Source organism: Rhinopithecus roxellana, chromosome 1 (genome assembly GCF_007565055.1).
Source record: "Rhinopithecus roxellana isolate Shanxi Qingling chromosome 1, ASM756505v1, whole genome shotgun sequence".
NCBI lineage: Eukaryota > Metazoa > Chordata > Mammalia > Primates > Cercopithecidae > Rhinopithecus > Rhinopithecus roxellana.
In genome coordinates this window covers 54334193-54359028 of record NC_044549.1, presented here as the reverse complement: position 1 = coordinate 54359028, position 24836 = coordinate 54334193, and the positions used below count along the sequence as shown (strand labels likewise).

General features: G+C 50.9%; 1 protein-coding gene across 6 annotated transcripts in view; it reads right to left on the bottom strand.

Moving 5' to 3' along the window:
* The window catches only part of POC1A (POC1 centriolar protein A), an 81514-nt gene that overhangs the window by 34317 nt on the left and 22361 nt on the right, over positions 1 to 24836 (bottom strand). For 5 of the 6 annotated variants that reach the window (XM_010365037.2, XM_010365035.2, XM_030932729.1 and 2 more), the window contains exons 8-9: positions 17150 to 17218; positions 14383 to 14481 (exon numbers count right to left, since the gene is read on the bottom strand). In XM_010365037.2, the coding sequence (XP_010363339.1) occupies positions 14383 to 14481; positions 17150 to 17218 (168 nt within the window). The remainder of the gene's footprint in view (positions 1 to 14382; positions 14482 to 17149; positions 17219 to 24836) is intronic. The other variant, XM_030932669.1, reaches the window with a different exon arrangement.

Sequence of the window (24836 nt, the reverse complement as noted above, 5' to 3'; positions counted from 1 at the left end):
TGCAGGAGGCAGTGTCCCATGGGTCAAACAGCCTCTCCTTTCCTGGAAAATGAAGTTGCAGACAGCTGTTATGAACCAAGGTTACATCACCTCTTCCCTTCCCTCCCCCTGCAGGCTTCAAAGACAGCCAGTGCCCCCCAGCGGATGCCTGCCCCAAGATAGCTGGCAGTAGCTGGCCCACCTGTGCCTGACCCACCTCCAGGAAGGAGTGAGGAGCTCACAGTACCAAACTCTCCTGGAGGACATCAGGAGAGTGGTGTGAGCCCAGACGCACCCTCTTCCCCAAGCCCAAGACAGTCCCAGGCCAAAGCCCCCTCAGCTACTCCATCTACCAGAACCATGGGTTGGGGAAGGGGGCAGAGAACATGGGTTTTTCTCAAAGCTTCCCGCATCCTTATTTGAACAATGATACAATGTGGGAAAACGTGAATGTGGACTAGATATTTGATATGAAGGAACTATTAACTTCATCGGATGTGATAAGAGCACTGCTATTATATAACCAAGAAATTGCCTTATTTGGAGTAAAAAATGACATATCTGGGATTTTAAAAACTACTCAAACTCTTCTTTAAAATGTGGGGGAAACAGATGAAATGAGATTAGCAGAATGTTGAAGCTAGGTGAGCGGTACATGGGGTTTGTTACATTCTTCTATCTTTTGTGTTAGCTTAAAATTTCCACAATACAAAGGTTTTTCTGTTTTGTTTTGTTTTGTTTAATTAAAAAAAAAAAAAAAAACAACTTCCTGGTGACCGAAAGGAGCTATGGAGCTGAGGCCAGGCGAGCGGGACTCCAAGAGGAAGCTCAGCCACAGGATCACTCCCACTCTGGCGTCCTGGGATTTGCAAGCATGGGAGGCAGATGACTTTGTCTAAGTCCACGGAACGTTCTGACCAGCCTTTGGCACTGCCACAGAGAAAGCCCCTGATGGCAACGAGTACTCAGCGAATCCTGCAGCAATGTCTGGACCTTCAAAGAAACTAATTGTAAGATAATCTCCATGGAAACCATCTATTCTGATTTTTTTTCCATGGCAACCAATAAGAACATAAACACAAGCACTATCCAACACCCTTACACCACATGGCAATGCTGCTGTCCAATCTGGAAAATATAAACCACAAAGGATTTTTTTTCCATTTAAAATGAAAAGAAGTTCTGAAACTTCTAGTCTAGGCATGCAGACTCTACCACCCTCTGTTGCCCCGCCACTGCCCACACCACCCCATGTCATCTGCCCCCCCGAAACTGACAAATAAGGCCAGAAGGCAGCTTCCTTCTTTTAGTCTGAGACCATCAAAAATGCCAAAAGAAAGACAGCCCGCCTCTAGCCTCACACACTCAACTTATGCTGCCCACAGACGTGAGAATGCTTTGACTTCCTGAGCATTTTTTATGTGCCAGACACATACTGGGCACCATGGCAAGAGCAAGGCCCCAGCCCTCCAGGGAGACAAGTTAGGTCTGTAAATAACAGACAACAGGAGACGAAGACTGCTCCAGGCAGGAGAGTGCTTCAGGCAGGTGGAGCAGGAAGAACTCACCAGCTGCCGGCCTCCCAACGAAGGCTGCATGGAGGAGGTGCCATCTGGAAAGAGACTAAAAGGATGAGTGCAACCCCACTAGGAGCAGTGAATGGTGGCCCCAAGAATCACAGTCAGACTTCAGCGACAGGCTTACTTCTACCTGTGGCTCATTTATTTCATGTTTAGGTTTCGGAGCTTAAAAAAATAGAATGAGGCCGGGCACGGTGGCACAAGCCTGTAATCCCAGCACTTTGGGAGGCCGAGACGGGCGGATCACGAGGTCAGGAGATCGAGACCATCCTGGCTAACATGGTGAAACCCCGTCTCTACTAAAAAATACAAAAAACTAGCCGGGCAAGGTGGCGGGCGCCTGTAGTCCCAGCTACGCGGGAGGCTGAGGCAGGAGAATGGTGTAAACCCGGGAGGCGGAGCTTGCAGTGAGCTGAGATCCGGCCACTGCACTCCAGCCTGGGCGACAGGGCAAGACTCCGTCTCAAAAAAAAAAAAAAAAAAAAAAAAAAAAATAGAATGAAAACAAAAAGAACAAAATAAAAGGGAAGAAAGATCCTTAAATGCCAAAGCCCTCACTTCTTGTCCACCCTCTCTGCTTTACAGCAAACAATTGTTACAAGACTCTTCTTGTAGCCTCTGTAGGCTCTCCTGTGGAGAGGTGATGATGGGGCTCTAGATTGCCTGTCATCACCATCGGCAAAACGGCAGTGTCATAGCAGTGGCCCCAGTGTGTGAAGCAAAAGGTCCTTCGAGGCATGCAGCCTGGCTCTGCCTGGGACCATGTGTGCCTTGTAGGAAAGCATCACTGTTCAGACTCCACTTTCTGTCCTGTGACTCAGGTTCATTTCCCCACACGCACATGTGGAATCTCCAATGACCCCGAGCCCAAGCTTTGGTTGCCAGGGGAAAAGGAAAACCCCAAACAGTTCTGGAACTCTTGAAAGAGATAATGAAGCTCTCAAAGGAGTGTGTGTGCCTGGGTTTATGTGCCAAATGTGTACTGATGCATGCAGAGCTGGACCCAAGGGCCTCCAGCCTTTGTCTGGATTCCTGAGTCAGGCTGCTCTGTCTTCCTGATCCTGTGATGTCTTAATATGCTTTTCCCTAGATGTCTGAGAACACACCTCCCATTGGTTAAGTCATTAAATAAACCTTCCATCCTCAGCATCATGCAACTCTCCTCTGGAGAGGAACCTACTTCCTTTTAGAATGGGAATTTTTCTAGTGACAGGAAACACCACCAGCCCCTCAAGGGGGCAGTTCAGAGAAGGGAGTTCTGGCTTCCACTCCAACCTTGCCACCTCTAACCTAATCGCTGTTTCAGGGCTTGTCTCTGCTCTTGCTACCTGGAGGCACCTCTTCAAGAGGCTCTGCAGGCTGGGTGCAGTGGCTCACACCTGTAATCCCGACACTTTGGGAGGCCAAGGCGGGCAGATCACCAGAGGTCAGGAGTTCGTGACAAGCCTGGCCAACATGGTGAAACCCTGTCTCTACTAAAAGTAAAAAAATTAGCCGGGTGTAGGCGCCTGTAATCCCAGCTACTCGGGAGGCTGAGCCTCAGCAGAAGAATCTCTTGAATCAGAAGGCAGAGGTTACAGTAAGCCAAGATCACACCATTGCATTCCAGCCTAGGCAAGAAAGGCGAGACTCCATCTCAAAAAAAAAAAGGCTCTGCAAATAAGACCTTCATCTGGGGTTCAAATGTTAAGCCATATACACCCAAGTCACCTCTGGCTCAGAGACTCTCACCTATCTGCTTCCCTAAAGCCTAGCAGGCTGTCTGGAGGATGGGAGCTGGCCTAGGCATCCACATCTGCAGGGTGAGAAGTGGGAGACAGGACACCAAGACAGCAGGGGAGACACCACGGATAACACAGGAGACAGGTGGCCTGGAGAACACAGATCCAAGAATAGGTGACTGGACTAACGGCAGGAGTACTAAGGGGCAGGACAGGAGCTGGGACAGAACAACAGGCCTGGCAGAGGCTCACAGCAGAGCCACAGCGAGTCCCATCTTCCTTACTACTGATGTCCTCAGCTGGTAATAAAACCACATGCCTGCCTGTCTGGTTGTAAACAGAGCCTTGGTAGGTGCCTTTGGGTTTAAAAGGCCTACGGGGCAGCACTGGGCTTTCTTTCTTGCTTTCTTTCTTTTTGACAAAGGGTCTCACGCTGTCACCCAGGCTGAAGTGCAGGGGTGCAATCATAGTTCACTGCAGCCTGGAACTCCTGGGCTCATGCAATTCTCTCGCCTCAGCCCTGAATAGCTGGGACTACAGGTGCATGCCACCAGGCCTGGCTGGGCTTTCTTTAAACAGTGCACTGAGATTAGAACCAAAGTTGGCTGGGCGTGGTGACTCACACCTGTAATCCCTGCACTTTGGGAGGCCAAGGTGGGTGGATCACCTGAGGTCAAGAGTTCAAGACCAGCTGGCCAACATGGCGAAACCCCATCTCTACTAAAAAAATACAAAAAATTAGCCGGGTGTGGTGGTGCATGCCTGTAATCCCAGCTACTCGTGAGGCTGAGGCACGAGAATTGTTTGAACCCCAGAGGTGGAGGTTGCAGTGAGCCAAGATCACGCCACTGCACTCTAGCCTGAGTGATAGAGCAAGAGTCTGTTTCAAAAAAACAAAAACAAACAAACACACAAAAAAGAACCAAGGTCATACCCTTTTCCTCTTCTGGAAAGCAGCAGACTACAGCGGGCTGCGAGGGACACTGATTTTCTGATTGCCTCTCCCAAGCTGTACCCATGACGAGTCATAGAAACTTCGAAGATAAAGAGACTTTCTTCTTCCCCTAATTCCCTTGCCCAGGATGCCATGGTCACAATAGGCTAGACTGTTTTCCAAAAGACCAGTGGTTCTCCAAGTGAGTTCCTGGATCAGCAGCATCAGTATCACCTAGAAATCTGTTAGAAATGTGAATTCCCTATTAAATCGGATACTCTGGGTATGGGGCCCAGCAAGCTGTGTTTTAACAAGCCCTCAGAGTGATTCTGAGGCACACTAAAGTTTGAGAACCACTGTAGGAGGCTTACTATGATAACCGTCAAATGTTGAAAGGCCTGTCTCTTCACTGTCACTGCCTGGGAAGCCCAACTAGCATCACCTAATGGATTTCTGCAAATGCTGTCCTCATGCTTATCAAAGGCAACTCCTCCCTCGTGGGAAACATAGTAATTATTTAACATGTACCTGGCAATAACGTCAGTGGCAGCCTCTGGAAGAAAAAGGAGCTGGGACCCTGCCCTGGGCCTGGGTGGCCCCACTTCCAGGAGCACTGGCATCTTTGGTACTCCTGGATCTTGCAAACTCCACATTACTCACCAGCCACTGGCCAAAGGTGCTCTGTTTCAAGCAGGAAACATTCTACAAAAACTGTAGTTTGGGGCTGGGCACAGTGGCTCACGTCTGCAATTCCAGCACTTTTGGAGGCTGAAGTGGGTGGATCACCTGAGGTCGGGAGTTCAAGACCAGCCCAGCCAACATGGTGAAACACTGTCTCTACTAAAAATACAAAAGTTCCCCAGTGTGGTAGCGCACACCTGTAATCCCAGTTACTCAGGTGGCTGAGGCAGGAGAATCGCTTGAACCCGGGAGGCAGAGGTTGCGGTGAAGCGAGATCGCACCACTACATTCTAGCCTGGGTGACAAAGAGAGACTCCATCTCAAAAAACAAAAACAAACAAAAAAACAAACAAAAAACAAAACCTGTAGCTTGGTAACAAATATTACAAATACTGAATCTTCTTTATTTTTAGTATCCACTCTATTCCCACGGAAACTAAGAAACCCAGAGCACTTTCCACGAATTCTATTGAGATAAAGGTGGAGGAAAATGCAACCCGAGTATGAAAGGGGGCATCTTATCTGGCAACCTCTGCCACCTAAAGCAAAGGCTGTTGTGGCCTCTCTTCTGCAGGAAGGTCCTTTGCAGAGTGAGCCCATGAAATGAAAAATGCACAAAGGATGCAATGTAGACTGCTGGGGAGAAATTGGGTGCAGAGAATGGAGACAACTTGCGTGAAGTTACAGGAGACACCACCTCAGGCTGGGTCCCAGACTCGGCTCAGACCAACACACTGGGGCAGCGCAGCTCTTACTGCCAACTAAGTTCTTGAAGTGGCTCCCAGAACCAGAAGTTTCTAGTATCCACCTTCCACCTTCCTAGTGGGGCTGCCTGAAAATCCTTTCCAGGAAAGACATTCTTGTAAGCTGCCTCTCCTCATAAGAGGAAGGTGCCTAGCCAGATCCCTGGCATCCCCCATGCTGTGCACAGCCCCAGTATATCCCATGTAATCTGGAGATGCCCCACAGAACTGGAACCAGGGGGTCTGCAGGGGGATTAACGGAGGAGTAAAAGGGAGGTGCACTTGACAGAGCATTGTGGGAATGTAGACACCAGGAGACCCTGAAGCAGCACTGACAGGGGTCCACACATGAGCGTGCACATGCATACACACAGGGGAAGGCACAGTTATCTGTCCCAGGGGTGAGGATGCTGGGCTCCTTTTTCCCAGTGAGAAATGAGGAGACTCCCCCTTGCTCTTTTCCAGTCAGGGGTCTTTTATTAGTGTTCCTGCACGTCAATCCCAGGGACAAGGACTTGGCTGGGGCCCAGGCTATTCACCAACAGGTCACCTCTGGGCTCAAAGTTCCTCCTCTGTGTGGCATAGGAGGCAGGAATGAATTTCCCCCAGGAGCCAGAGATGGGCCACCTGGTAAGTCCTAGGAAACATGAAAAAGAAAGTCCCCACTGTTCCCAAGTCATCCCATAAAGCCTGGCCCTGGCAAAGCCCCACAATAGCCACACGAGGTGGAATGGTGCCCCTTAGAAGAGGGTCTGCTTTCCCATTTCCACCAAGCTCTCATTTACACCAATAAAAAGGACTGTGGGCAATGCCGGCTATTCAGCCAAAGGGTGTGAGCAAAGTGAGAGCCACAACACATTAATAGGCACATCTTGACCCCCAGAGATGCCCTGAGCCCAAGGGAACGGGCAGCTTGAGGCATTGGGGGTTTGGTCCCCATGAAGCCATGCCTTTTCCAAGTTGGATAACTTGCCTGGGCATCTTCCGACTTACCTGCAGCAGGCAGAAAGCCAGGAGTTCCCTTTAATAGTTTTTTTTTTTTTTTTTTTTTTAAGAGATGGGGGTATTGCTACATTACCCAGGCTGGTCTTGAACTCCTGGGCTCAAGCCAGCCTCTTGCCTCAGCATCCCAAAGTGCTGCGATTACAGGCGTGAGTCATTGCATCCTACCCGCTTTAATGGTCTTGAAAAAATTAGGTGCCAGGATTGGGGTCAAGGGGAGAAGGAAGAGGCTCCTCTCTAAGACATACAAATCTGGGGTTCATTCCTGCTCCAAACACCCACAACACCACTCTTGCTAAGAATCCCTTGAACCCACACTTCTCCCCTCTACAGAAAGCGAATGCCAGACCATAAATCTGTGTTCTCATCAAGCGACCCAAGTCCTCCCAAGTGAGAAGCAAATCTGCTGCAAGGTCTGAGGGCTTGTGTCCCCTACAATTCCTGTGTTGAAATCCTAACCCCAAAGTGATGGTATTAGGAGGTGGGGCCTTTGGGAGGTGATTAGGTCATGTGGGTGAAGCCATCAGGTTTGGATTAGTGCCGTTATGAAAGAGACCCCAGAGATCTAGTTAGCCCCTTCCACCATGTGAGGACACAGTGAGAAGGAGCCATCTATGAAGCAGAAAACAAACCCTCACCAGACACTAAACCCACTGATGCTTTGCTTGGACTTCCCAGCCTCCAGAACTGTGAGAAATAAAATTTCTACATTTATAATCTACCTAGTCTATGGTATTTTGTTATAGCATCCTGAGCAGACTAACACATAATCTATGAGGCAAGGGATGAGAAAATAAATACTTAACCAATATAATGCACATTATTTGGGTGATGGTTACATTAAAAGCCTAGACTTCACCCCTACACAATATACCAGGTAACAAAACTGCATTTGTACTTCTGAAATATATAAGAATAATTTTTAAAAATCTATGAGGCAGGTGAGGTGGAAATGGGTTCCCTCTCCCCGCTTTTCCAACCCTCTAATTCCTCAGGCAAGGCACCTGGAGTGAGAATTCAGATCTTAAAAATCCACAGGCACCCAGGACCCCTAGATCCACAGCATAAGGGAAAGTGCCAAGAATCTCTGGGCCAGGAATCAGGGTCCCATGAATCCCTAAGTGAAGCCCACCCCTGTGGCGGTGCCCCAAAATAGAAATGTGAGAGCTGAAGGACGGGCACAGAAGGTGGCTGGTGCTTTACCCTCAGCATCAGAGGAACTAGGAAGAAGAAATAGGCCATCCTTCAGCAGGCAAAAGAGCACCTCCCAGAGGGGCTTGAGTATGGACAAGGGATGGGAGCCCCTGGGAGTTGTCTGCAGTGGGTGCTTGTGCTAGTGTTTTCTTTTTTTTTTTTTTTTTTGAGACGGAGTCTTGCTCTGTCGCCCAGGTTGGAGTGCAGTGGCCGGATCTCAGCTCACTGCAAGCTCCGCCCCCCGGGTTCACGCCATTCTCCTGCCTCAGCCTCCCAAGTAGCTGGGACTACAGGCACCGCCACCTCGCCCGGCTAGTTTTTGTATTTTTTAGTAGAGACGGGGTTTCACCGTGTTCACCAGGATGGTCTCGAACTCCTGACCTCGTGATCCGCCCGTCTCGGCCTCCCAAAGTGCTGGGATTACAGGCTTGAGCCACCGCGCCCGGCCATGTGCTAGTGTTTTCAAGGGTCTGGTGCTTAGCTCTGTCCCCTGCCATGGCCCTGGCCCCCTCTTTTCAGAGGACAGTTCTGAAAAGAGCTGTCTCTTCCAGAGGACAGTTCAAGCACTGAGGCTCTGGGGGTCCTGGGCATCTTGTCCTGAGGAATCCTGGGGCAGAAGGAAAACTGTTTCCACCCACTCACAGATCTGCTCTCTCATCTGGGAGCACAGAGGACTTGGGTCTGCCATCAGGAAACACAATTTTGATGCCTGCAAGGGTCTAAAAATCTCACTGTCCCTCACTACGATGACCTGCAGAGAGGGGTCAACATGGAAAATTGTAAGTGCTCCCATTCTTGCCCACTGTCCCTTACCCTAGCAAGTTTTGAACACATAATCTCCTGGATTGGCTTTCAGTCAGGGAGGGGAAAACAACCCTTTTTTTAAAACAGCTAAAGCTTGGTGGGGCAGGCATGGTAGTTCACACCTATAATCCCAATGCTTTGGGAGGCGGAGGCAGGAGGACTGCTTGAGCCCAGGAATTTGAGACCGTCCTGGACAAGATAGGGAGACCCTTTCTCTACAAAAAATTTTAAAAATTAGGCCAGGTGTGGTGGCTCACGCCTGCAATCCTAGCACTTTGGGAGGCCGAGGCAGGTGGATTACCTGAGTTTGCGAGTTCGAGACCAGCCTGGCCAACATAGTGAAATCTCGTCTCTACTAAAAATACAAAAATTAGCCAGGTGTGGTGGTGCACACTTGCATTCCCAGCTAGTTGGGAGGCTGAGGCATAATCTCTTGAACCTGGGAGGCGGAGATTGTAGTGAGCCAAGATCGCATCATTCCACTCCAGTCTAGGTGACAACACAAGACTCTACCTCAAAAAAAAAAAAAAAAAAAAAAAAAAAAAAAAAAAAATTAAAAATTAGCTGGGTGTGGGGGCACTTGCCTATAGTCCCAGCTACTCAGGAGGCTGAGATAGGAGGATTGCTTCAGCCTGGGAGGTTGAAGCTGCAGTGAGCCACAATTGCACCACTGTAGTTCAGCCTGGGTGACAGAGTGAGACCCTGACTCAAAAAAAAAAAAAAAATAGCTAAAGCTTGATGAGCACTTGTCATGTGCCAGGCAGATGCACCATGCATGAAATTCCATGAAGGAGGGCCTAGTCTCTCCCCGTACGACAGAAGAGAAAACCGTGCCTCCCAGATGTCTGGCCACTTTCCCAGGGCCACACCCCAGGCAGGGTAGAGAAAGGATTTAATCGCAGGTTGGTTGGAGCTAGAACCCAGGCTCTTAACCACAGATGAACTTTCCTCCTTAAAATGAGATCTTGAGAGGTGAGTGGAGAAAAGCCCTTAGCCCTAGATCTCAAGGTTAATGTGTGAACCGGAGAGCAGCCAACCCTTAGAACTCAGGAAGTGGTTTTTTTTCCTGTTTCACTGAATTACCTAGAACTCTGTGTTCTCCTCCTACCCCACCCAGCGCAACCTTTCTTCCCCATTGCGTAATAGGCCCTCAGACATTTGGAAGGAGGGCAAAAATAAGTCAATCAAGCAAATGCATTTTTGCTATTTAAAAAGTGGTTAAAAAAATGCTTCTGTGGTTGAGCAGAAGTCCGTCCTATAGTGGCGGGGGTTTGGGAGGTGTTAAATTCAAGTTCAGCCAAGATACAGGGGTCTTTATGCCTTGAGGACAGGCCCCAACGGACAGACAGCAAGAGGGTGGACAAGAGCAGAGGGGGCCAGGGCCATGGCAGGGGACACAGCTAAGCACCAGACCCTTGAAAACACTAGCACAAGCACCCACTGCAGACAACTCCCAGGGGCTCCCATCCCTTGTCCATACTCAAGCCCCTCTGGGAGGTGCTCATTTGCCTGCAAATGGCTCTTCCAACCTTCCTCCAGTCTTGTAGCATGTCACAAGGCAAAACATGGAGCTTCTGTCCACCCTCAGCCCAGAGCATGGCCTGGAATCCTTCATCTGCAACCTTCTAAGCAGAGAAAGTTCCCCAGCTACAAGCCCTGAAATCCCTCCTCATGCACAACTCAGCCAAGAATAGAGGGAAAATGGAACCCATTATTCTCATTCTGAATGGCTGGGAAATGGCTTTTGCTTTTCAACATGAAATGTGCCTAAAAATAAGCTGTGAATTTCAACCAGAGGTTGAAAATAGCTCTGCAGTGAACAGAGCTCTATTCAGAGTGGGCTCAAGGACAACTTCATTCCAAGTTCTGAGCGTTGAAGTGCTGCAGTCAGAGAAAGGGTCATGGGCAGGGGGTTTTCCCGGGCAGAAGGACCATCACAGGCTCACAGGGCTGCCCTTGCCGTGGCCTGCTAGTGGGTGAGTAGAGTAGGGGGTCCATGCAGGGTCTGCCCCTCTGGCTTTCGACTGCTACACTGGAACGGGGGCATGGTGAGGAATTCAACACCTACACCTGCCCAATGGGCTTCCTAGAATCCCCAAATGTCCAGGAGTGTTTCACAAGGCTTCAGGGCCTGAGGCCCAGGGTGTAGACAGAGCTGATGTAGGCAGAGGTTCATTAGATTCATGAGTTCTTGGGGCACGGCTATGGTGCCCATGGGCTCTTTGAGAAGTCGAGCCACACTGGTCAGCCACCAAACCACTGACCAGAAATTCTCCCAGAGCCAGGGAAGGGAAGCCTTTAGTCAGGAAAGGCAAAAACACTCTCCAAGGTTTAAGTGAAGAAAACCAAGTTGCTAAAGGCAAAGGTTTTTGTTTTTGTTTTTGGTTGTTTACCATCACCTCCAGAAGACTGAGACCAAACAAGATTCCTGCAAAATGACTTCTGTTAGAAACCCAGGCTGAGAAACCTGGGCCACCATTGCTGCTGCTGGTGGGAGCCCAAATCTGGCCCAACTGAGCAGAGTCCTCACACTCAGGGCTGCTGGAATAGCAGTCCTCGTCCGCATGCCCAGGGCCTCTCCCACCTCATCCCCGTGCTCTTCCCACTGCTAAGACAGCCCCATCTCCAGGCACATCATTCCCACACTCCTCCCACTGCTAGGTCAGCTTCTTTTCTGGGCTCCCCACTGAGGCAAGACTTATTGCAGTGATTCTAAGCTGGGGACAATTCTGCCCACCAGAGGGACATTTGGCAGCATCAGAAGACTTTTTTTTTTTTTTTCCAGAGACAGAGTCTCACTCTGTGATCCAAGCTGGAGTGCAGTGGTATCATCATAGTTCACGATAGCCTCCAACTCCTGGGTTCAAGTGATCGTTCCGCCTCAGCCTCCCAAGTGACTAGGATTACAGGGGAGTGCCACCATGCTCAGCTAATTTTTAAATTTTTTTGTAGAGACAGGATCGTGCTGTGTTGCCCAGGCTGGTCTTGAACTCCTGGGCACAAGTGATCCTCTGGTCTCAGCCTCTCAAAGTGCTGAGATTACAGGTGTGGGACACCATGCCTGGCCTAGAAGACATTTTTGGTTGTCACAACTTGGGTTGGTGGGAGGGTGAAGACGCTACTAGCATCTAGTGAGTAAAGGCCAAGGATGCTGCTAAATATCCCAAAATGCACAAAACAGCCCCCTACAGCAAAGAATGATCTGGCCCAAAATATCAATAGTGCTGAGGGTGAGAAACCCTGGGTTACTAGAAGGCCAGTACATGGACAGAGCTGGAGGGACAGAGGCTCATTGGACTCACAAGCTCCTGAGACACAACTGCAGTGCTCCTGGGCTCCCTATGGGGCTGAGACACTCTGGCCAGTCATGGAACCAGTCCCCAGATACTGTCTCAGTGCCAGGGAAGCCCTTGGGCAAGAAGGGCGAGAACACACTCATCAGCTTCCCTTCCTATCTCAGAAGAAAACCGAACCACTGAACACTGTTATAAAAAGTAGCTCTCCTCAGTTTGGAAAGATGAAGATCTTCTGGAAATAGACGGTGATGGTTGCACAACACTGTGAATATATTTAATGCCACCAAATTGTACACTTAAGAATAGTTAAAATGGTAAACTTTGTGTTATATATATATCACAATAAAACAAGACAAAACAAACTAAAAACCTAGTGCTCCTCTTGGCCTGGAAGTCCTGAGATCAGAGAAGTCCTGAAGGTTGACACCACATGGCATGTGTGTGTCAGCGAAAGTGTGTCTGGAGAGGACTTAACGTCCACTCAGGGTCTCAGAGGGGCTTGTGACAAATAAGGAAAGAGGTCTGATCTCAACCAAGAATGATTTTAGGATTAACAAGTCACTTGGTGGGGGTCTCAAAGCTCTCATCAGGGCCTGCCTATGTGGGTATTCAGGTACCATGTGGAAATGTTGGTTTAGGAAGACCAGGTGTTTTGCCTGGGGCCACACACCCAGGGTTCAGACCCAGTTCTCTGACCCCAGGACCAACATCCTTTCCCCTATTTGAGGCCCATGCAGTGAGGGCCAGTGGGCAGAGCTGTGACTACAACTCCAACATGAGCCTGTAGATAGTATGGGAACAAGTGGTTGCCCTGAGCACTGCCGAGCTGTTCACCCACTCATGCCCCCTCCTGCCATGCTGGGCTTCCCCCACCCACAGCTCTGGAAAGCAAAGGTGCTCCATATTCCATCGCTGAGCCAGGACTAAAGGAACAAGAAGCAGTTCTTCCAAGTTATTTTCCTAATAGCTGTAAGAACATGGGATTCTCCCCCAGCTGGTAGATATTAACCATTCCCAAGAGGCAGATGTCAGTGCCCTCCCCTGAAATGGGGAAAAGCAGCCAGCAGTCCTCTGCCACCTGCAGTTTCTAGCTTTGCTCAGAGGGGTCAGCCTGGTGGGCCCCCAGCTCCAGGCATCTGGGAAAGGTGACTAAGCCCCAGGTGTCTCATCTGTGAATTGAGCAGTACCTTTACCCACTCATTCTGATGAGATAAGGAATAAACAGGGTAGTGAGCGTAAAAGACCTTGGCTGTGGCTCACCAGAAGTGCCCAATAGATAGGGATTCACAGGAAAGAGGGCAGGGACCTAGAGGTCTGCTGGGTCCCAGGGGACCCCAACCCTGCGGTGTGAAATGTCTTTCTGGGTGGAAGATGAACTGGCAGCAAGCAGTGTCTCATGCAGCCCAGTCATCCCCCGACAAACCCAAAAGCTGAAAACTGGCCACAGACTAGCAAGTACAGAGGACAGCCAACGGACCAGGCAGGATGGCAACCCTTGTAAGAAAAACCATAAATCCCAACTGGGCCAATGCCTAGAGGCAGCCCAGGACACAAAACAGGGGACATGTGTATGTGTTGGGGTGGGGTGATGGGGGGTCTATCTGCTGCAGCCACAGAAGCCCTGGGACAGACTCAGGAGGCTTCCTAGTTCTATTCTGGGCCCCAGCCTTGACTCGCTGGAGGCCTTGGGCGAGCCACTTCCTGTTGTTTGGGCCAGTATCCATGTGGGGGAGGCCACACTCTCTCTATGGTCCAGCAGAGAGACATCTAAAGAGCCTACGGCCATAGGAGCTTAAAACCCTCGGGGTTCCACAACCTTGGCTTTAATATTTATTTCAGTCCAAGCTGAATATGACCTTATTTAATGAGACTGTATCAGTCATCAATTTTTTTCCCCAAATATTTGTCAAAAATGTTAACTATTTAAATTCAGGAACATTGAATATTCTTTTACCAACAAAGGTACTAAAAATGGTTTGTGGCTGAGGAACTTCCTCTCCATGGTTAGAAAAAAAAGCGGGGGAAGTGAAAGCAACAGGGCTGGGCCTTTCCCATTTGTCCCAGCTGTGGCTTCAGGCCCTGAACCCTCTAGGAGCCCCACATTTGGGTCCTGTGGCCCAGGGTTCAGTATGGGACGGGTCCCTCATCCCCTAAGGTCTCAATCAAACAGCAGCATATGCCATGGAAACACGCTCCCACCAAACGGCACAGGGCTGGGACACCGGGCAGCTTGCTTAACAGCCTCTTTGTGTCTTATTCGCTCACTCTAGATGGAAAACAAAGCACCACAAGTTCCAAAGTATTTGGTAAATGACAAGATCTTACTAGGGTCCCTTTCCAGAGACGGGCCTAAACCTCCGCCCTCAACATCTCCAAGCCCAGAGCTGTTCACCATGACCTAGCCCACCAGAGTCACAGAGCTCAGGACATGCCTGCCAAGCCACTTACCAGATTCCCCGTGGAGCTGGCCAGTGTGGCTGGGGGCCTCGACACTTTCATGACTTCTCCATGATCAATAATATCAAAGTTACTCTTCCAAACCATCACCTGCCAAAACCAACAGGCGCACCAAGTCAGGGGGAGAAAATCCCCTTGCCAGTGGGAAGGGGGATTTGAGGAAATCTCCCTTCACGGAGGAAATGGGCTCAGAGGCCATGCCCAAAGTTCTGAGCCATGGTGGGACAGTGGTCCCCACCTGACACCCCAATTCAATTCCGGGACCTACCCCACCTCCCTGGGGAGCAGGCTTTGTGGACAGGCCTCAAGAGGACCTGGATGTGACCAGGATGGACCACTGCAGCATGACACCACCAGGCCTTGGCACTTGTTGGTTCATCTCCCTAGGGTGTCACAGGCCTGAGCTTCATGGGGTTGGCTCCTTCGCAGGCTGAAGTGTCTGCTTCAACAGCACCACCTTCTCAGAAAGGCCTTTGTGAATGTTTAAAATCTAGCCCTCTATTTACTTCCTTCATAGCATCAGAGTAGGGAGTTATTTAATCCATTTGTCCCTTTTCATTGTTTATCATCTGCCTCTGTACTAAAATAGAAGCTCCTGCGGGTGGTGGCCTGGCCTGTTACACTGTGAGAAGTGGTTAACACATGGACTCCAGGCCAGAACACGCCTTACTGAACGGCCCAAGGCAAGGGACTCAACCTCGTGCCTCAGTTCCTGCATCTGCGAGACAGGGATGAGCCAAGTTCCCATCTCACGGGGCTGCTGTGAGGCTCACAGGAGAGTCTGGCGGACGCGGGCACACAGGAAGTACTCAGCAACATACTCGTCATCCCAAGGCTAACTCAGCCACGAAAAACACGTCCTATTCCGAATGTCTGCCTATTAGCAGGACCATGTCCCTCGGCTCCTTGAACGCAGCTGAGGGAGGCACCTGGCTGGGGAGCAAGAGTGCTCCCTGCTGGAGGCTGCTGGCCACGCACAACGGTGTGCTTCCAGGGCCACTTCCAGGATGGCTGGCTTGGGCGTCACAAGAGAACTGGGGAGTGTGTGGCCAGTGGTCACCTGAGGCCACAGAAAAACCACCGTATCCACACAAGATCAACACTCCATGTGCCCCAGACACCATCCCTGTCTGTCAGGACGCAGCTGTGAGCCTCGTTCTTCAGGAGGCTCTTCACCGCTGTCTGAGCAGCTCCACTGTTTCCTCTCCCACATGGATGGCATCTAGGGTCGTGCACATATCACCTTACAAACAGAACGTTAGCACACACGCACCCCTGTTTACAGGGTCTTCACGTCACTGTGCAAATCCAACTGCTGAATAAATTCCTAATAGTAGAATGGTTATCGTGAATGCAAATAGACAATGCCAGTGTCACTCCGAAAAAGCTCAGAGTAGATACTGAACAGGCAGCCTGGGAGCTGATGGCAGCGCTGCTGGACCTACTTTCCACCAGGCTGTCTCTCCTACTATGTCAGTTGATTCTACCATGACTCTATTTACTGTATGAAGTTACCAGTTTCCCTGTCTTCTAAGCAATAAGCCAGGCCTCACGCTCAGGGAAGGCTCAGGAGTCACTTTTGCCTTCCTCCTCCCTCGTCTGCTAGAGCAGGACTGGTGCTGGTGTGGGAAGACACCTGCTGTCTCTAATCCAGGCTGTGGTCAAATAGCCTCCAACCACCCTCTGCCTTACTGGAAGAGACTCAACCAAAATTGGTAGATTTGGCTGAGACCAGGACTCATGTAGGCCAATAGGACTTTTCTAGGCTGCGCAGCCAGAGTTAAGAGACTGGGCAGCGGTGGAATAAACATTCTCGGCCATGCATCAGGTCAACGGTGGCACAGAACAGCCACTCTTTCCTCCTTGCCTCATCAGGGGCTGTGGTTCTCTGGATGAGAGGACCATGCGGACACTGGAGAAAGACTGCTGATGGGTGGACTCTTCAGTGCTCCTGGCCTCCCCAGTGCCAGGGTCTGGACTAGGCCCCAGAAGCAGGGTGCCTGCCAGGAGACAGGTCATTGGTGATTAGCCGTCAGAGCACAAGGCACCAGGGCTGACAGGCTGAAGCCTCAGAGCAGAGGGTGACAAGGTGGGATAGGACCTCTTCACAATGTCCTCTCTCTGCAGCCAAAAATAATGAAAATGCTGACCCCTCAAACAGTGTCCAAGTGGGCTGGGAGCAAAGGACAGCAGATGACAGAGCAGAGGCTCCCAGGGCAGGAGAATGGCTCTGAAGTGAGACATGCCCCGGTGCCGGCCCCAGCTCTAGCATCTGCTGGGACTTAGTTTCCTCATCTACAGCATGGGGAGATGAGAGGGCCTCATCTCCCACATGGAGATGTCACAAGAATTAAATGATGTATGAAGTTCTTGTCACATTGGCCATATTCCCAGGCCTGCAGTAAGATCATATTAATAATAATCATTATCTATTTGTTTAGAATCAGGAAAAGAACTAAAAAACCAACTTTTCACAACAACCATAGCCCAGTCTCTTTCCACTAAATGCTAGCCTGAGCAGTAAGGATTCTGAGATGCGGCCATGAGGTTGGCACTTGCAGGAGGTCCATTCTGGGGTGGCAAGGGCCCTGGATCTGGGCACACCCACCTCAAGCTCCATCAGGGCCTTTTTAGTCGCTGAAAGCGACCAAGGAAGCTGGCGAAACCCAGCCCATCCCCTAAACACCCTGTTTGGTTCTGAGCAGAAATCAGCTCAGATTCCTTTCTTCACCATTTCATTCGACTACTCTTTACTTACTTGTTCATCAGAGCCTCCAGAAGCAAAATACTCCCCCGTTCTTGAAAAGGCAACAGTGGTGGCTGGTCCCTGGCAGAACAAACAAAAAATAACACACATCAAAGGTCATTCTCGATTCTAAATGCACAGGAAGAAAACGAGACGTTCCTGAATGAAAGCAGCAGCAGGATAAAGGACTGAGAGCCTACTCAGCCCACAGTCCTCCGTAACCTGTAGCCGAGGAGCCTGCCTGCGGCCAGGTGCAAGCGCCACTGCTCAGGCCTCTATTCCTGACTGGGACAAGGCCAGGCTATGAGAATGTGGGTGACAGAGATGAGTGAATGGGACAGTCTGTGCTGGCAGCCCTCCAGGGCTGGTCTCATCCCCACTTTTCCAGTAAGAAAGCACAGGTCAGAGAGGTGCACTGAGTCACCCCAGCCATAGCACTGAGAACAGAACTTGGTCCCTTTGACTCAGACCAACCCCAACATCCAACATCTCCCCAACACTGCTCAGCTGCTGACCAGAGAAATAGAGGATCTCCAAGGAAGAGCCAATGGCTCAAGCAGTCAGGGCATAGTTCAGGGCACAGGTGACAGGAAGGAGGTTTCCAAAGGTGCTTGGGCAGCAGAGCAACGTGACATGTCTCTCTAATTCACTTTTCTTATGTTCAGGCCATGGGTAGTGATGTGCCCACTCTGGCTTCCCAGATGCTGAAGGTCTGTGTGACCATCTGAAGGGGAATGCCACGCACATGCCAGGCCGTACTCCAAGGGCTGGGGAGCAGTCCAGGCCAGGGGGCATGGGGGATGCATGATCTCCTAGTAAAGGAGGGTTCTTCCCCACATACCTAAAATCCATCCCAGAAAGGTGCACAGAGTAACTATCTGTTTAGCTACAACACCATGACCACAGCCACTACTATCTCTTCCTCCCAGTCGAACATTTACTGTGGCCAGTACCTGGTATTCCCAAGCAAAATCAGATAAAAGAGGTTCTCTCCTAGAAGACAGCACAACCACTGTCACCAAGTCCACCTCAGTCCCCTCAGACCAGTGCAGGGAGTGGCAAGAGCCCCAACTGCCCATAAGAGGAGCTCTGGCAGCATATCTACAGCTGACCCATCATCAGTGAGAGGAACACTGGGAGGCACCTTCCACTCAATGCCAGAAAAGACCAGCCAAGTTCTGGGAGGGAAAAGGGACCCCAAGGCCGTGAAGGAAGGTAACTTTTGTACCCCAGAGAGACAGGCAGGTTGAAAGGTGCTATCCAGCCTCAGACACACTGGACAGCAGGGAGTATGCCCACCCATGCTTCCAGAGTCCACCGTTGGCTCTTCCTTTCAGTGGTGCTCATAACAGGGGTGATGAAAAAAGTGAGTAGAGCACTGGTGAACACTGAGCACTTAGGCGCTCAGAGCACAGCACCTGCATTTACCCACTGAATCCTGAGAGAACAGTCTGTGTGGTGACCGTCAGTCTTAGTCTACTTCTGTTGCTATAACGGAATATCTGAGACTAAGTAATTCATAATGAGCAGAAATGTATTGGCTCACAGTTCCAGAGGCTGGGAGGTCCAAGATCAGGGGGCCAGCATCTGGCAAGGGCCTTCTTGCTGAGTCATCCCATGGCAGAAGGGCAAAGAGAGGGTGAAAAAGAAAATGGGGCCAAACTCATCCTTTTATAAGAAACCCACTCCCGTGGTAACAAACCCACTCCTGCAAGAATGGCATTAATCCATACATGTGGGCATGGCCTCATGACCCAAACACCTCCCATTATGCCCCACCTCCCAACAACCCCACACTGGGGATCAAGTTTCTAATACATGAACTTTGGGGAACACATTCTAACCACACTACCTTTCCCAAGGGTGCCATGTCCAAGTGCAGGGAACAAAGCCTGAGAGGACACAAAGACAAAGCCTCTGGACTACACCTGTCCTCCTGCCTTCTTCACATAGGTAGAGCTACAAGGGCCCAGGAATGCCACACTCCCAGCAGCCCTGGGAATCCTAAGCCACCATTAACCAGGATAATATAGAACCACTTTTACTAACAGGGGAACAATGCCCAATAACATCAGTGAGGGTGAAATCCCAGGTGTAAGACATCACAGGCTGTGTGGCCCCTGCTCATGCAGGGCCTGAGTGCAGGATGGGGGCAGGGCATCCATCACTCAGATACCCTTTCAGGTGGACAGTCACCAAGGGGTTAACAGAGGCATGTGAAGTAATTTCAGGTAACTTTTACTTGATTCTTAGAAATGTTGTCATTTTCCATTACTTTGAAGCTTTTTTTTGGAGGCAGAGTCTCACTCTGTCACCCAGGCTGGAGTGCAGTGGCGCAATCTTGGCTCACTGCAAGCACCGCCTCCCAGGTTCACGCCATTCTCCTCCCTCAGCCTCCCAAGTAGCTAGGATTACAGGCACCCGCCACCATGCCCGGCTAAATTTTTTTTGTATTTTTAGTAGAGACAGGGTTTCACTGTGTTAGCCAGGATGGTCTCGATCCCCTGACCTCATGATCCGCCCGTCTTGGCCTCCCAAAGTGCTGGGATTACAGGCATGGGCTACCGCACCTGGCCATGAACCTTTTTTTTTTTTTTTTTTGAGACAAAGTCTGGCTCTATCGCCTAGGCTGGGGTACAATGGTACAATCTTGGCTCACTGTAACCTCTGCCTCCTGGGTTCAAGCAATTCTTGTGCCTTAGCTTCCCAAGTAACTGGGATTGCAGGCGCCCTCCACCACACCCAGCTAATTTTTGTATTTTTAGTAGAGACGGGGTTTTGCCATGTTGGCCAGGCTGGTCTCAAACTCCTGGCCTCAAGTGATCCACCCTCCTCGGACTCCTAAAATGCTAGGATTACAGGCATGAGCCACCACACCTGGCCTACTCTGAATTTTTTTTTCCTTTTTTTTTTTGAGACAGAGTCTCACTTTGTCGCCAGGCTAGAGTGCAGTGGTGCGATCTGCATTCACTGCAACTTGTGCCTCCCTGGTTCAAGTGATTCTCCTGCCTCAGCCTCCCGAGTAGCTGGGATTATAGGCACGCGCCACCATGCCCAGCTAATTTTTGTATTTTTAGTAGAGACGGGGTTTCACCATGTTGGCCAGGACAGTCTCGATCTCCTGACCTCGTGATCCACCCGCCTCGGCCTCCCAAAGTGTTGGGATTACAGGCGTGAGCAACCACACCCGGCCGGAATGTCAAAAAGATGGGCCTTTTGCCTGCCCAGAGCTCACTGAGTAATGGCAGGTTTCCAAGAAGTCACAGTAACTAAGGGACAAATACTTGCAGGTCACTCTCCTTTCGTGTCGTGGCTCAACCATCAGATGCCAAGTTGGGAAAAGGTGGTGGAGTCAGAGCAGCAGCAACAGCAGCAGAACCAACAAAGCACTCAGCTCAGCAGGGGTCAGGACCAGAGCACAGGCATTGGGAGCCCTGCAGATAAGGAGTGGAGTGCCAGCACTCCTTCCCCAGACCAAGCCCCAGGAAGCTCCAGGGATGAAGCGAGTGATAAGCTATGTGGATCTGTAGTCCTTGTCCTCCCTAACAGTGCCTGTTTACCAAGAGGACCAAGCAGCTCCTGCTCCAGGTACCTTCCACAAAGCCTCCTGTTCCTCTGTCTAGCAGCCTAGGGCACTCAGAGGACAGCACAGAGAACACCTGGGCTCTGCTGTGGGCCAAAGCCAACATGTACTGTAAAAGAGACGGTCCACTGCTGACATGCTTCAGGGCCTAGCCTTGGAGGCTCCAGATCACTTCGGGCCCTGCCGACCTTCCAGGCTCTCTCCTTCTCCCCCGCCCCAGTGCTCCTCAAACACCATGAGGTAGACAGAAAAGGTGCTCTCTTTCTCTATATTCTTTCTGCTGTCGCCTGCAGTGAGTTCTTAATTCAGGTATTTTCAATCTTTTTTTGATTTTATATAAATTCATTTAAGGCTACAAATTTGCCTCTGAATACACCTTCAACAGATCCTGGAAGTTTTCAGTACGCAACATTTTCAGTCATTCCCTTCCAAATGTTTAGTTTCCACTGCAATTTCCCCTTCAGCCCATCGGTTGTTTGGGAGTGCATTCTAGAATTTCCAGGCTGGGCATGGTGGCTCACACCTGTAATCCCAGTATTTTGGGAGGCCGAGGCAGGAGGATCATTTGAGGTCAGGAGTTCGACACCACTCTGGTCAACATGGCGAACCCCTGTCTCTACTAAAAATACAAAATTAGCCAGGTGTGGTGGTGTGCACCTGTAATCCCAGCTACTCAGGAGGCTGAGGCAGGAGAATCACTTGAACCTGGGAGGTAGAGGTTGCAGTGAGCTGAGATCATGCCATTGCACTGCACCCTGGGTGACAGAGTGAGACTCTGTCTCAACAATAAATAAAATAAAATAAAGTTTCCAAACCATAGGTGCTTGAGGAGTCTCTTCTTATCATTGCCAGCAGCCAGATATGATGTTCTCGGAGACTGTTCTACCCTCATGATGGCTTATTCCTTTTATTTAATCAATCACTCTTCACGCATCAGGGTATCTACTTGGGGCAGGGATGTTGCCAAGTCCATCCTCTCCAAAGGCAAGACCTGTCTCTGGGTGTCTCTGCACACCCCTGAGGATTCCTCTAAGTAGCGGCTCCTGGCTGGGCCTTCTGCAGTGTGGATGCCAGCCTGTCCCCAGACACCAGAGGCGTCTATCTGTGGGAAGCCCTGGTCTCCCTCTGACTCCAGGCCAGGTTCACCAGCAGGGATGCCTCACAGGCTCAGTAAGGGCCTCCCTCCCTCCCTTGAAAGACCAGGAAGAGTCTTCAGGGAGATAGTCCTGCTTAACCAGTCATGAACCCAGACGCAGCCTGGCCTCTACGCTACTCTCCCTGCTGACCAGGTCATACCTGGCCCTGGAGCTTGGCTGGACCCACAGTCAGTCATTTTACCACACATCACCTTCCGTTGCCAATTTCCAGACCTAAAAAGGACCCACATCGCCTGGTTTCTTCAAACAACAAAGTATCAACAGAGAAAGATTTTTTTTTTTAAGGCGAAACAAAGGAGCCCATGGTGGTTAGATTTCACAGTCGTGCTGGCTCTCGCTCCGCTGCTCCGGTAGCTCATGCTGACCTCGCTGCTCTCCTCATCCTCCTCACCTTCTCCCACCTGAGTCTCGGAGGCCCCTGTGTGCCTGAACTCTGACTGCATGCCCACAACAGCTATGCTGGCAAACCCACCACCACCTCTCAAGAGTTGCAAAATATTTTTTGTTGGCTCTCATATGCAGTCTTCCAGTGAACAAATAGGATTGTCACACAGAGAATGGAACTGAGGAGGCCCAAGAGGCCTCTGGGGTGAGTGCTGTGGTCTCCGATGCCTGTGCTCAGACAGAGAAACAGCAATCCAGCCCACTAGGATGCTTCTTCCAGAGCCCCACCAGGAGGCTCCTGTACTCACTTACCAGGGTCTGCTGTGAGCTGGGCTCTCGTGGCTGAGTGGGGCCCATAGGATGCCATCATAACTCCACGGTTGGGGAGTAACCTCCTGGCCCTGGCTGAAGACACCTGCTCCCAGCCCTCAACTTTGGGCTGCTGGCAGGGGACAGAGCGCCAGGCTGACCTCTTGGTTTCTTAGTGTGAAGTAAATGAGCCGTTCTCTCTCTGCATGTCCTCTCACCTCTCACAGGAGGTGTCCAACCACCCAAGCCAGGTGTGACCCTCCTGAGCATCAAAACGGTCCTCACAAATGCCTGGGCAGGAGCTACAGAGCTCTCACAGAAACAAGCGAGGGCGCCCACTCCCGGAGCTGCTCTCCACCTGGGGTGGCCAGAGGGATGGCCCACTGGCCCAGCCACTGTCATACGGCCACCTCCCCTCCTTGAGGGTGCGCCCCCTTTGCTGCTGCTTTCCCAACCTCAACCTAGGGCCCAGCATGGCGCAAGCACTCTGTAAGCACCAATGGGTCCCTACTCTGAGCCTGCAAGTTCCCGCCAACTAAGCCTCCAAATATAGCCCTGAACACAGACAGCAGCGCCTCTGCAGGTCTGGGTCCAGGGCAGGGGCTGCTCATCCACACGGGGTCGGGGGGAGGGTGGCGGGGGCGCATGGCACCGCGTGCAGCTCAGTCACTCTACAGCAAAACACACACCAACTGCACAGCCACAAGCACCAGATTTAACTCCCCACCCACAACCCGCCCACCATCCTCTCCCAAATAGCTCTAGAGAACTTAAACCAAGTAAGTGTGGCTCAGGATTATGTTTCAGAAAATATAGAAAGATAAATCTGTATTTCTAGCACACTGCCCCCCACGCTTGCCACACATGGGGCTGTGAGGGCCTCACATGGGGCATGAGGCTCTGAACAACAGTGGTAGTTGGTAGGGAAGTCCTTCCCTCTCCTGACCAGTGTTCCTTTCTATAAAATGAGGCGGTGAGATGGGATGATGAAGTTCCATTGCAGCTCTGACAACCCAAGTCTGTATGACATCCAGTGAGCGGCAAGGACTCCCTTTCCTCCTGCATAACGTCACAGTCGTGTCATACCCCCTGACCAAGACTTCCCAGAGCCTCAAACAGGGCACTGGCACCAGTGCCACCACGCGGGTTTCCTGATCCACCAGCCATCCTCCAGGAGTCAGGCCCTCGAGATGACTGGAAGGACAGGCCTGACAAAGGGCAGTGCACATGGACATGTACACCAAGGCACTCGGCAAAGCAAACCCATGAGGGCAGCTGGTGGGGACACCGAGTCTGGGTCGGGGAGTCTCCCCAGCCCACCACCAGGGGACAGATTCCAGGAGCTGTGTGACGAAAGAAGTCAAAGCAAAATGTTCTGGGGAGACAACAACCCTAAGCAAAAGTAAAAGCCAGGTGAACCCATGAGAGATTCTGAAGATGCGCAGGAGAGGAAACACGCTTGCCTCCAACCCCGGGGCAGAGGCCACAGCCCCATGCCGGGAATGGGGCAGCTAAGGCACCAGACATCCCCACAGACCTGTTTTCCTGATAAACAGACTGCCCACCCACTCAGCATCACCAGGACCGTGTCCACAACAGAAACTTCAAATGCCCTTTTAAAGAGCTCTCACCTAAAATGGCAGTGTGTCATTTTCCATGAGCTCAAGTGGAAAGTGATTAACATCTATGAGGACCTACTGTGTCTGGTGCTGGGAAATTCAGACATATCCTCTCCTACCATGAGGCAGACAATGGGATGCCAGTCTCACAGATAAGAAAAGAGGCTCAACAAAGTCAAGGTCTTGCCCAATGTCACAGAAAAAGAGGCAACACTGGAATCATCTGACCCCGTACCCAAGCGCGTTCCTCCCCTCCTGAAGCTCAGGCTGTTTCAGATGAACAAGATGGGAGAGGACCCACAGCTTTTCAAAACCGGAAATGGGTGGGTACACACTGTTTGTTCCTAAAAATACTGGGGTTTTCCTGAGAAAGCTAAGTATCATCCCCACCAGACAAGGCTGTGTAACCTCCCCAGCTGAACACATCCCAGCACTTGGCCTCAATCAAAGATGTTTGCAAAGGTGACTGTGCAGGCTCTAGTGTTCCCAGGGCAAAGGGTGCGGAAGGAAGGCAATGCACCATACCCTGCAGGCAGCACCTCCCCCATCTGTCCACTCTCCTCTCAGGGTGGGCAGATTTGAGAGGCAGAGGGCCCTTTGTCTATCCGAGTCCCCAAGCCAGGACTGCAGGAGAAAAGCACCCGAAT